The sequence below is a fragment of the Bos taurus genome, chromosome 8 (assembly GCF_002263795.3).
Source record: "Bos taurus isolate L1 Dominette 01449 registration number 42190680 breed Hereford chromosome 8, ARS-UCD2.0, whole genome shotgun sequence".
Lineage (NCBI taxonomy): Eukaryota > Metazoa > Chordata > Mammalia > Artiodactyla > Bovidae > Bos > Bos taurus.
In genome coordinates, this window is record NC_037335.1 from 46452843 (window position 1) to 46466670 (window position 13828).

A 13828-nucleotide genomic window follows, 5' to 3' on the forward strand; every position below is an offset into this window, starting at 1 on the left:
CCTAGGATGAATCCAGCTTGGTCATGGTGTATGATTTTTTATTTTATGTGTTGTTATATTTGGTTTATTAATACCTTGTTGAGAATTTTTACATCTATATTCATCAAAGATACAGGCTTGTAATTTTCTTTTCTGGCTTTGGTATCACAGTGATGGTGGCTTCATAGACTGTATTTAGGAGTGTTCCTTCCTCTTCATTCTTAAGGAAGAGTTTGAGAAGGATGGGTTTAAGTTTTTCTTTGTATGTTTGGTAGAATTAACCGGTGAAGCCATCAGGTCCTGCACTTGTGTTTGTAGGGAGTGTTTTTCTTCTATTTATTTACAGATTCTGTTTCACTTAAAATGATTGTCTGTTCAAATTATCAGTTTCTTGATTGAATTTTGGTGGACTGTATGTTTCTAAAAACTTATCCCTTTTTTTGGGGGTTGTTGAATTTATTAGCATATAAATGTTCATAGTATTCTCTTACAGTGTTTTGTATTTCTGTGGTATCATTTGAGACTTCTTTTTTGTTTCTTACTTTATTTACTTGGGTTCTCTATCCTTTCTTGGTGAGTGTGGTCAACAGCTTGTCAGTTTTGTTTAGTCTTTCTATTTCCTTTTTGATATCCTCATTCCCTCATAGCTCAGTTGGTAAAGAATCTGGCAGCAATGCAGGAGACCCTGGTTCAATTCTTGGGTCGGGAAGATCCGCTGGAGAAGGGATAGGCTACACACTCCAGGAATCTTTGGGCTTCCCTTGTGGCTCAGCCGGTAAAGAATCCACCTGCAATATGGAAGACCTGGGTTCGATCCCTGGGTTGGGCAAATTCCCTGGAGAGGGGAAAGGCTACACACCAGTATTCTGGCCTGGAGAATTCTATGGACCGTATAGTCTGTGGGGTTGCAAAGAGTCTGATGTGACTTTCACTTTGATCCATTGGTTTTTTTAGTAACATGTTGTTTAGTCTCCATGTGATTTTTTTTTCTCATTTCTTTTCCTGTGGTTAATTTCTTGTTTCATGCCTTTGTGGTTAGAGAAGATCCTTGAAATAATTTCTATACTCTTAAATTTGTTGGGGTTACTTTTGTGCCCTAGTATTTGGTTAGTCCTAACCAGTCCATCCTAAAGGAAATCAGTCCTGGGTGTTCATTGAAACGACTGATGTTGAAAGGGAAACTCCATTATTTTGGCCATCTGATGCGAAGAGATAACTCATTTGAAAAGACCCTGATGTTGGGAAAGATTGAAGGCAGGAGAACACTGGAGTGGGTTGCCATTTCCTTCTCCAATGCATGAAAGTGAAAAGTGAAAGTGAAGTCGCTCAGTGGTGTCCAACTCTTAGTGACTCCATGGACTACAGCCTACTAGGCTCCTCCGTCCATGGGATTTTCCAGGCAAGAGTACTGGAGTGGGGTGCCATTGCCTTCTCTGTCAATGGGCATGAGTTTGGGTAAACTCTGGGAGTTGGTGATGAACAGGAAGGCCTGGCGTGCTGCGGTTCATGGGGTTGCAAAGAGTCGGACACAACTGAGCGACTGAACTGATCTCAAAGAATGTTTCATGTGCAGTTGAAAAGAATGTGTATCCTGGGTTTTTTTTGCATACAGTGTCCTGAAAATATCACTTGAATCTGTTTTATTGCATCATATGAGATCTCTGTTGCCTTATTGGTTTTCTTTCTAGAGGATGTGTTCCCTGATGTGAATGAGGTATTAAAGTCCCTTCCTGTTGTGTCCCTATCAGTTTCTGCCTTTGTGTCGTGTTAGTATTTGTCTTATATATTTGGGTGCTCCTATATTGGGTGTATATATGTTAACGAGTGTAAAATCCTCTTCTTGTATTGGTCCTTTTATCATCATATGGTGTCCTTTTTCATCTTTTTTTATGGCTTTTGTTAATGTCTGTTTTGTTTGATATGAGTATTGTGACTCCTGCCTTCTTGTCGTTTCTGTTTGCATGAAATGCCTTTTTCCATCCCCGCACTTCCAGTCTGTGTGTCCTTTGTCCTGATGTGGGAGGCTTTATTTTTCTTTTATCCTATCTTTTACTCTGTCTTTTGATTGGAGTATTCAGTCCACTGTCATTTAAGGTAATTATTGATACATAAGTATTTACTGCCATTTTAAACCTTGTTTTCCAGTTGACTGTATTTCTTCTTTTTTCCTCTCTGGTTTGATGAAAATTTTATGCTTACATTTTCTTTTTGGTTTTTGTGAATTTTTGTATGTTTTTTAATTTGTAGTTGCTCTCTTTTTCAAGTATGTTAACCCTTTCCTATATCTGCTTGCTTTAATAGTCACATAAGTAAACATTCTTAGGAAAAAAAGTATTACATTCTCTTAGTCTTCTTCCACACATTTTATGATTTTATATTTTTTATATCTTCATGTTTATCCTTTTGCTGTTCAGTATGTTTATCGTTGCTTTCACAAACAAGTTTTTTTTTTTTTTAATCTGTATGTACACTGGCTTTTCAATTGTGATTTCCTCCTACCTATATCTGTTTGCTTCTTTTCTATATAGAGAAGACCTTTCAATATTTCTTTTAGGATAGGTTTAGTATCGCTGTATTTTAGTTTGTGCTTGTCTGATAAATTTTTTCTCTCCACTCCTATTCTAATCGGTTACCTTACTGGGTAGAGTATTCTAGGTTGCAGTTTTCCTTTTGAGACTTTGAATATGTTTTGCCACTTCCTTCTGGGCTGTAACATTTCTGTATGGAAATCAGCTGATAGTCTTATGGGAGTTCCCTTGTCATTAACTCTTTGTTTTTCTCTTGCTGCCTTAAGAATACTGTCTTGAACTTTTGCCATTTTAAAAATAATATATCTTGGTGTAGGTCTGTTTGGGTTCATCTTGTTTAGAACCCTGTGTGTTTCCTGTATCTGGATATCTGTTTCCACCTTTAAGTTTGGGAAGTTTTTAGCCATAGTTTCTTCAAGTACGTTTTCAATCCTCTTTTCTCTTTCTTCTCCTTTTGGGATCCCTGTTATATGTAGATTGGCATACTTTATATTGTTCCATAGGTCTCATATTGCTTGCTTTCTTCTTTTTTTTTGAGCTGTTGGCTGTTTCGACCAGATTATTTCCATTTTCCTTTCTTCTAGATCACTTATTCTCTCTTCAGCATCATTCATTCTGTTATGTATTGCCTTTAGTTCAGCCTTTGTCTCAGCAAATGAATTTTCTAATTTTTCTTGACTCTTCCTTACAGTTTTTAGTTCCTTTTCACAATAGTTTGCATTTCTATTGGTGCAATTCAGTTCAGTCGGTCAGTCATGTCCAACTCTTTGTGACCCCATGGACTGCAGCACGACAGGCTTCCCTATCACCAACTCCCGGAGTTTACTCAAACTCATGTCCATTGAGTCGATGATGCCATTCAACCATCTCATCCTCTCTCGTCCCCTTCTCTTCCTGTCTTCAATCTTCCCCAGCATCAGAGTCTTTTCCAGTGAGTCAGTTCTTCACATCAGGTGGCCAAAGTATTGAAGTTTCAGCTTCAGCATCAGTCCTTCCAATGAATATTCAGGACTGATTTCCTTTAGGATGGATTGGTTGGATCTCCTTGCATTCCAAGGGACGCTCAAGAATCTTTCCAACACCACAGTTCAAAAGCATTAATTCTTTGGCACTCAGGTTTCTTTGTAGTCCAGCTTTCACATCCAGTACTGGAAAAACTATAGCTTTGACTAGGTGGACCTTTGTTGGCAAAGTAATATCTGCCTTTTAATATGCTGTTTAGGTTGGGCATAGCTTTCCTTCTAAGCAGCAAGCATCTTTTAATTTCATGGCTGCAGTCACCACTTGCAGTGATTTTGGAGCCCCCAAAAATAGAGTCTGGATGTTTCCCCGTCTATTCCATGAAGTGGTGGGACCAGATGCCATGATTTTAGTTTTTTGAATGTTGTGTTTTAAGCCAACTTTTTCACTTTCCTCTCTTGGAGGGCTATTAATATGTGGGTGCGTCCTGGCATAGCTTGTATGGCTTTAATATTTTTTTGGTGTGAGGGCTGCTTTTGGTTTGGATGCTTGTCATATCTTTGCTCAGTGTATACTGGATATTGGTAGGCAGTGTGCAGGTGCTGCCCACAGATGCTCCCAGGAAGTGGGGGCCACGACCAGCCACCTGTCACAGGAGCCTCAGCAACAGCAGCCCATGCCCATCTCTGGAGTCGAAGATGACAGTGGTAGCTCACGCCCATCCCTGAACCCCGTGTAGGCAGTGCTTTGCTGCCTAAGAGTGTGAATTCAGAGAAGGAAGTTTTTTTGATGGTCTTGCTGCTCGTCTCATGTGCCACCAACAGTGGTGCCTTGCCTCTCTATCAGTCCCAGGCTTCTTCCTGTACTCGCTCTGTTGTGGTGCACCATACCCTACCCACCTCAGGCTGTCTCTACACAGCCAACCCTGGTCCTCTCCTGGGGTCTAACCTCCAAAGCCCAAGCCTCACTCCACCTGCCCCAGCAGATGAGTGTCTCAGGCTGGGGTCTGCCAGGTGGCACCTACTGTCTGAAGGTGTCTTTCCACTTTGCCGTCGCAAAGCAGTTGCTGCACTCTCCTTTGAGGCTCCAAAGCTACCCCTTTGTCCCAGTTGATCTCACCACCAGTGAGGGAACTTCGCAATGTGCAGAAACCTTTCCTTTTTCACAGCTTGCTCCCAGGGACTCAGGTTCCATCCCAGTTCCTCTCTCTCTCTCTTTTTCCTTTCTTCTTTTGTCCTACTTAGTTACATGAAGATTTTCTTGCCCTTTAGAAAGTCTGAAGTCTTCTTCCAATGTTCAGTAGATGTTCTATGTAAATAATTCTGCATGTAGATGTATTTTTGATGTATTTGTCTGAGAAGGTGTTTCCCATGTCCTGCTCCTCTGCCTTCTTGATCCGATCCTTGGGATGGTTTCCATTAGACTCTACCTTGGAGAACTCTGGGCTTTGTCCTCAACACCCCTCTCTCAGGGGATCATAAAAATAAATACACCAGATTACCTGGTTGGCCAAATGCCCTCAGAATGAAAGGCAGTTTCTTTTTTCCACTGCTGGTTTCCCATCTGCACTGGTATTTTGTCCACAATTCCTTACTTTCATGCTAACCTATAAATACATTTATAAAGATACTTTACCAGTTTTTTTTTAGTAGTTGTTCAGTAAGAGAATCAGAAAATACTTTGTTAGTTATGCTCTTGGAAATCAAAGTTTAGAATAACTTGTTTAACATCCTAAAATCTTACGGTTTGGAGTGTTCTGATTACAGTCTAATCTAGATATATACAATATTTACATTGTCATTTTGCCATTAGATATCAGTAAGTTATCTTTATGCCTCATGCTGCTGACTGCCAGTGAAGAAGATGGATGAATAGGTAGGAGGTGTGGCACAGTAGTGCTTCTAAAAGCAAAAAATAAATACCCATCTTTCAGATGAATTTTCTTTTGTTCAGTGTTCTTTTATAGTCATGTGATACAGTTTCTTTTGAATTCAGAGTGGTGGAGTATAAGATGAGGAAACTGTGGGCCACCTGTATGCATTTCCACTTGATATCTGGAAATACATACACAGTAGTTGGTTTTCATTTGTACATTTTCCAAGTAGAGTTTCAAGGTTGAACTTTTTATGCTGTCATATATCAACCCAGTTTGAATTTCAGTGAGCACATGTGATTAGAGAATAGCATAATGATTAAAGGATGAATAACTCCAGATATGTGAATCCTCAGGCAGTATTTGGGAGTTAATATCAGTGTGTTTTTATTTTAATGGTTTAAATTTCAGATGTTGAAAGAAGTAACTTATTTGTGGTCAGTTATGTATTACCACTAATAAAATGCCAGGCTTTCCTTCTTTGGAGGGGCTATAATGTTAAAAGAAATAAAAATTATAATAATAATCCTATGTGGAAACCTTTGGTGCAAGAGAAAATAATGTATGTATTTTGAGTATAAAGATTTTTAATTTTTAAATAGGTTCAGGACTTCTGGAAATCTTGTAATCACTCGCGAGATTGATGTGGCAAAAAATCAGTCCTCTTGGTTCATCAACAAAAAATCTACCAGCCCAAAAGTAGTAGAAGAGCAAGTTGCAGCCTTAAATATTCAAGTGGGCAATCTTTGCCAGTTTCTACCTCAGGTATGAGAGAATTAAATGTAAAAGTGGGAAAATTTTCTATATAATGTTTCCTCTTTATGTCATATAAGAATGTAAATACTTTTTGAGAGCTATTGTTACTATTTAAAAGGAGCATAGTGGTCTTAATAGTTAACAGTTCTTTGTATTGTAAAAGGTAGTATCTCATCTCTTATAGTAAAATCTTACCTTATAGTAAAATCTTACTACTTTTTAGTAATTTGGAAATACTCAGTTAATAAATCTATCAATAAATCTATTATAATAGATTTATTATAATATTGTTATTTATAATAGATTATAACAAATTATATTATATTTCTATAATAAATATTGATCAACATAATAAATATAATATTATAAACATTTTATTATAAATTTATTAAAATTAAATATTATATAACAATAAATATAAATATTTTATTATAATTATTATTTATAATATATTGTAAATCTATTATAAAGGAAATAAAGGTATTATCTCCTTTATTTATTTCCTTATAAATAATAAAGGTATTATTTATTTATAAGTGCAGAAAGTAGCTTAAGTAGTTCTGTGCTTCAATTTATAGGCTCTTAAAATTGTGTTAATAAACAACTTCTTAATCAGTCTATTTGTATAAAATGCTTTATATACCAAGACTCTTAAATCTATGTGTATTCCTTCTAGAACTGTTTTATATTTTAAGTTTCTTCAAAAAAAAATAAAACATCCTGATATTCCATGTTAAATATTAAAGTCAAATATCTTTTAGACTGGTCTTTGGATGTTATTCTAGTGACTGAATTAGTTCTTTTCTTCAGAAACAATGATGATTTGATTACTGTGTCCAAGTTAAGTAAAAGTTAAAATTTGAAAGCATTTATCAGCTGGTTTTCGGAGAAGGCAATGGCACCCCACTCCAGTACTCTTGCCTGGAAAAATCCCATGGATGGAGAAGTCTGGTGGGCTGCAGTCCATGGGGTCGCTAAGAGTCGGACTCGACTGAGCGACTGACTTCCCTTTCACTTTTCACTTTCATGCATTGGAGAAGGAAATGGCAACCCACTCCAGTGTTCTTGCCTGGAGGATCCTGGGATGGTGGAGCCTTGGTGGGCTGCCGTCTCTGGGGTCGCACAGAGTCGGACATGACTGAAGCGACTTAGCAGCAGCAGCAGCAGCAGCAGCAGCAGCTGATTTAAAGCTGTCTCCAGAAATATTAATAGTTGTTTGAAATTGCCATCCTTCTTTTCTTTTTTAAGCTTCTAATAGTTTCATTCCAATTGACATGTGGTAATGATCATTGTAATCCAGGGCAGTATTTTTTATTTCCAAACTGTGTTAAATGTATAGAAAAGTTTCAACCTGGAAATATTGACATTGAAATTTTTTTAAAGTTCTCAAAAAGGTGGTAGTTTATACCCTAAGTTTATTATTTTAAAGAATAATATCAAAGGACAGGATTTATTTTAAGATTCATATCGCAAAGGTTTTTTTTTTTTTTTTCTTTTGAATGAGTTTCTTCTTGACAAGTATCATTGAGTGAAAAATGTTTTGAAGATATTTGTAAATGATAATATTAGTTGATATTTAAGTTCTGTGCTCTAGGATAAAGTTGGAGAGTTTGCTAAACTCAGTAAAATTGAACTCCTTGAAGCTACTGAGAAGTCAGTTGGTCCTCCAGAAATGCACAAATACCACTGTGAACTGAAAAACTTCAGGGAGAAAGAAAAACAACTAGAGGTAATTTATAGTCAACCCATTTTATTGTCTTTCATTGGCCAGTGAATAATAGTTCATTGAGTAAATTCATATATTTGTGATTTTTTTTTCAGCAAGGATTTTCAGTAATTAGGTTACTAAAAAGTAAGAATGGGTTTGATATAAAGTTTTGACTATCATGTCATCAAATATATGTTATTAATTGAATTTCTAAAGTACTTTTTTCTCTCAGGAAGTTTCAGTGTTATTCTTTTATTCATTCAGTATTTTCTAAACACCTGTGATATTTCAGATGCTGTATAGGGTTTTGGGTAATACGGCATATATATAGCATTTAGTTAGTGTCTTTGTTAAGCCCATTGTTATATTTTATTCAGTTGTGTGAGGATAGACTTTGTAAAAGAACTGTACATTTAGTTGAAGTGTTTGATTTTTATCTTCACCTTTAATAAATTTAAATGTCCTTTTATAGTATATCACATTAAAAGATGTTTATTTAATGAATCATTTTTCATAATTCAGCAGCTACAATTCAGTAAATTTTTGTAATGTGAAATCTAGTAAACTAATGCTTTCTTTTAAACTGTGACTGGCACTTCCCAGGTGGCTCAGTAGTAAGGAATCTGCCTGCAGTGCAGGAGGTGCAGGTTTGATCCCTGGGTTGGAAAGATCCCCTGGAGGAGGGCATGGCAACCCACCTCAGTATTCTTGCCTGAAAAATCCTGTGGACAGAGGAGACTGGTGGGCTGCAGTCCATGGGATTGCACAGAGTTGTACACAACTGAAGTGACTAAGCACGCACAAACTGTAACTATCTGTACTTGATAATGTGATTTGTTCTGATTTAATGCTATTGTTGTTGTTGTACTTAATTCAGAGTGAATGACAAAAGAAGTTGTAATTATTTTAATCCTACTTTAGATACCCCTGTCAGTTCTTTTATTTTTCCCCAAATCAAATCATCTAATACTCCCCTCTGAAAGACTGTAACTACCTACCAACTTCTGAAAGAAAACAAGCACATATTCTTCTAGGTTCTGAGTGCAATTTACTTGTTTGTTAATTCACAAGATAAAGGCTAGATTTTAGCTTTCCTTTATCTCATTTCTAAATCCTTCAGTCATGGGTATTCATAACATACTACTAATAATATCACTTTTCTGTATGTCATGTTACAGCTTTTGAGCTTTCACCTGTAGTTAAGTTGAGTACCTTCTACCAGTGAAGTGAATAGGGCAGATATCTCTCTTCTCTTCAGGCAAGAAGAGTCCAAGCTTAGAGATGTGTCAGGGCTTCCTCATGGTCCCATAATTGATAAATAGTAGAGCCTAGACCAGAACTCAGGTGTGCACTTTAGTTTTACACAGTTCTTAAGAACTCCTATTGTGAAATTTTGCTAGCACTATACATTTTTCATTATAAAAAGATTTGACCTTTTGTCTTTCTTTGATTAAGCTAATTGTTAAATGAATATTTATTTTAGACCTCATGCAAACAGAAAACCGAATATCTAGAGAAAATGATTCAGAGGAATGAAAGATATAAACAAGATGTGGACAGGTTCTATGAACGTAAGCGACATTTAGATTTGATTGAGATGCTTGAAGCAAAAAGGCCGTGGGTGGTAAGTCTGAGTTACTAAAGTAAAATAGTGATTCTTTAAGTATCAGGAAAATTATAAAGGAGACACTAAATACTCAAATTAGGTGCTATTCATATTTGCTTTGTATATTGTGCATAGTAATATTTATCCGTCTCTGTGTTATTTTGTAACTGTGTGCTATGTTATTGTTATTGCATAACAGGTAACAGTTGATTTAGTCTGTGTCCTTAATTCTTCCAGAATTGAGGCAAGAGATAGTTTTATTTTATAAAATATTAATGAGCTAAAAATATTTACATATGTAAGAATGAAATGTCCTCGGGTTACTGAAAATTTACTTGGAGTGTGCTACTACTATCAACTTCAGCTACAGACAGAGCTGAAGGATATTAACTGTAATCTTCTACTCATTATGGTTCATAAGTTTACTGAGTTTACTGTTTTAATCACTGTGATGTATATGATTTGGAACCAGAGTTTGGGCCAAAAATTCATTTCCCTCAGTACATTATTTTTCAGTGGGTGGAACAAAATAAGGAAGTTTAATAATATCTTTAATGCCAGGATGGAAATAATTATTAGATTGGAAAAATGTGTGGCTGTATTTGTGACTTTATTCAGCCTGTCCCACCCGTTTTCACCCTATCCTTTTCCGTAATTTCATTTTTCTTAAACTTTTTCTTTTTTTTCAGCTCAATTTCATAATTTTTTCCTATGTTTATTATTATTCTGACACCTGCTTTATCTTTGTATTTTGAAGTCTTTTGATTTCTCTCTTTAAAGACTGAGTTTAATGATTTTTCAATATTTCCTTCTTTGATTTCCTATAATGTTTATTGTTGTTCAGTCGCTTAGCTATGTTCGACTCTTTGTGATCCTGTGGACTGCAGCATGCCAGGCTTCCCTGTCTATCACTGTCTCCCAGAGTTTGCTCAAACTCATCTCCATTGAATCGGTAATGCCATTCAACCATCTCATCCTCTGTTGTCCCCTTCTAGTGTCTTTGATCTTTCATAGCATCCAGGTCTTTTCCGGTGAGTTGACTCTGCCTCAGGTGGACAAAGTATTGACACTTCAGCATTAAGTCCAACTCTTACATCCAGATGCCTAGTGGAAAAATCATAGCTATGACGTTATGAACCTTTGTTGGTAAAGTGGTGTGTCTGCTTTTTAATACTCTTTCTAGGTTTGTTATAGCTTTTCTTCAAAGGAGCAAGCATCTTTTAATTTCATGGCTTCTGTCATTGTTTCCATTTTTTCCCCATCTATTTGCCATAAAGACCAGATGCCATGATCTTAGTTTTCTGAACAGTGAGTTTAAAGACAGCTTTATCACTTTCCTCTTTCACCTTCATCAAGGGACTTTTTAGTTCCTCTTCTCTCTCTGCCGTAAGGGTCGTGTCACCTACATATCTGAGGTTATTGATATTTCTCCTGGCAGTCTTGATTCCAGCTTGTGCTTCATCCAGCCTGACATTTCACATGATGTACTCTGCATATAAGTTAAATAAGCAGGGTGACAATATACAGCTTTGATGTACTCCCAATTTGGAACTAGTCCATTGTCCATGTCTGTTTCTAACTGTTGCTTTTTGACCTGCATACAGATTTCTCAGGATACAAGTAAGGTGGTCTGGTATTCCCTTCTCTCTTAGAATTTTCCAGTTTGTTGTGATCCATACAGTCAAAGACTTCAGCATGGTCAATGAAGCAGAAATAGATGTCTTTCTGAAATTCCTTGCTTTTTCTGTGATCCAGCACATGTTGACGATTTGATGTTGGTTCTTTTGCCTTTTCTAACTCCAGCTTGTACATCTGAAAGTTCTCAGTTCACATATTGTTGAAGCCTAGCTTGAAGGATTTTGATCATTACCTTGCTAGCATGTGAAATGAGTGCAATTGTGTGGTAGTTTGAACATTCTTTGGCTTGTCCTTCTTAGGGATTGGAATGAAAACTGACCTTTTCCAGTCCTGTGGCCACTGCTGAGTTTTCCAAATTTGCTGACATATTGAATGCAGCTCTTTAACAGCATCATCTTTTAGGATTTAAATAGCTCAGTGAAATTGCATCACCTCCACTAACTTTGTTCCTAGTAATGCTTCCTAAGGCCCATTTTGACTTCATGTTCCAAGATTTCTGACCCTAGGTGAGTGATCACACTGTCTTGGTTGTCTGGGTCATTAAGACCTTTTTTGTATAGTTTTTTGTATTCTTGCTACCTCTTCTTAGAGATTCCCTGGTGGCTCAGAGGTTAAACCGTCTGTCTGGAATGCGGGAGAGCCAAGTTTGTTCCCTGGGTTGGGAAGATCCCCTGGAGAAGGAAATGGCAACCCACTCCAGTACTCTTGCCTGGAGAATCCTATGGAGGGAGGAGCATGGTAGGCTACAGTCCATGGGGTCACAAAGAGTCGGACACGACTGAGCAGCTTCACTTCACTTCACTTACCTCTTCTTAATATTTCTACTTCTGTTAGGTCCATATTTTTTCTGCCCTTTTATTGTGCCATCTTTGCATGAAATGTTCACTTGGTATTTCTAATATTCTTGACGAAATCTCTGGTTTTTCCCATTTTGTTGTTTTCCTCTATTTCTTTGCATTGTTCACTTAAGAAAGTTTGCTTACCTCTTGTTGCTATTCTTTGGAACTCCACATTCAGATGGGTATATCTTTCCTTTTTTCCTTTGCCTCCTACTGCTCTTGTTTTCTCAGTTTTTTGTAATGTTTATTTATATTCTTTTTTTTTAAGCTTTGTTCATCCCACTCATTCTTACTATATGCTTTCTTAGCACTTTACTTATTTTTTTTTTTTTTAGCAAATATTTATTTATTCCTTTGATGTGACAAGCATCATTTCCACCTGGATGATTCATTTTGTTTTTCTGTTGAACCATTTTCTTTTTTTGTTTTTAAAAATTTTTTCATGAGTGAGTTTCTTTTGGTTCTTTACATGTTTTTTAATCCCTTCATTATTGAGAGATTAGAGGAGATCCTCCCTTTAGAAGGGAGACTCCCTTCTGAGTCTTCTGTCTCAGAAACAGGAAGGGATGGAAGATAGAATCTGGCCTAATGATAAAAGTGTGTAGTATCACTGAGTTCACCATTATTTGATATTTACTATTTCTGAAGTTGTTTCAGAGGGCAAATTTTTTTTATTAATAGACCTCCTAAAGGGATTCAGAATTGTCTTTTTCATAGATTTGGTTTCTGCCTATAGCTTGATTTTAGTATATGTGTTACTTTAAGCGAAGAGTATATTAACTTTTCTTTCTTGAACTCATTGTAAGGAATATGAAAATGTTCGTCAGGAATATGAAGAAGTAAAACTAGCTCGGGACCAAGCAAAGGAAGAGGTCAGAAAACTTAAAGAAAGTCAGATTCCTATAACAGAACGCATTGAAGAAATGGAAAGGCAGCGTCACAGTTTGGAGGCTCGAATCAGAGAGAAGGTTATATTTCTGGCTCAATTTTTTATTTCTTGTCATTTATTTTAGCAAATACAAAAAATATTTTGTAGGTTTTTACATTTGTTTTGTGGATTTACTTGTAACTCTAGTTCTTTTAAGTTCTTTTATTAGGAATTGTACTACCACAGATCTTTCAAGATCCTAATCATCACTTGCTGCTTTATAGAAACTTGCTACTCTATAGAAATTCCAAGATATAAAAAGAGAAAAAATGAAATGTAATTGTTCTAATTACAGGAGGATTCAGAGCAATATTCCCAGAAACATTGATCTCCTTTTATGAATTTCTTAGACGTGTTATATAATTACATCCCCTTTTGTAGGAATGTAATGTAAAAAACTCATGTTTTTTTAAATAAATAATATAATGGCATATGGAATATTCTCTATACCTTGTAAACATAACTAAAAAATTTTGCAATCATAGCTTTTAACCTTTAGGGAAGATTTTGGAGTCACGTAATTGTTTTGAGACTGTTTTAGACAATGGACCCTGCTATTATGTATGATTGCTTTTAGGATAAAATAACATGAGGAAATGTGAAGAAATGTAGAAACATATGTATTCATACAGCTGCAACTACTTTTAATATCTGTAGGAATAACCTTTCATAAATTTTCAAGTAATTGTTTATGTTTTGGGTGATAGTGAATTTACTTTGAAAGAAATCATAGAGGAGCATTGTGGGTAAACTTACAGAGCAATTTTATGTTTGGATGAACAGGGTCACATAATTGCCTTCCTTTTTTTTTTTAACTAACTTCCCTTCTTCTGATTCAATCTTGCAGGCATTAGCTATTAAGGAGACATCTCAAAAATGCAAACATAAGCAAGATGTTATAGAAAGAAAAGATAAACAAGTAAGATCTTGCATTGAATTTGAAATTTTTATGTTAATTTACCCTAACTTTTGTGTTCAGGTGTGGGTTATGAGAGAGTTTCTTGTTTTTGAAT

General features: G+C 36.0%; 1 protein-coding gene across 7 annotated transcripts in view; it reads left to right on the forward strand.

The window, feature by feature from the left end:
* The window catches only part of SMC5 (structural maintenance of chromosomes 5), a 117975-nt gene that overhangs the window by 41403 nt on the left and 62744 nt on the right, over positions 1-13828 (forward strand). For all 7 annotated transcript variants that reach the window (XM_024996166.2, XM_024996167.2, XM_002689640.7 and 4 more), the window contains 5 exons: positions 5943-6105; positions 7691-7825; positions 9288-9428; positions 12694-12855; positions 13663-13734. In XM_024996166.2, the coding sequence (XP_024851934.1) occupies positions 5943-6105; positions 7691-7825; positions 9288-9428; positions 12694-12855; positions 13663-13734 (673 nt within the window). The remainder of the gene's footprint in view (positions 1-5942; positions 6106-7690; positions 7826-9287; positions 9429-12693; positions 12856-13662; positions 13735-13828) is intronic.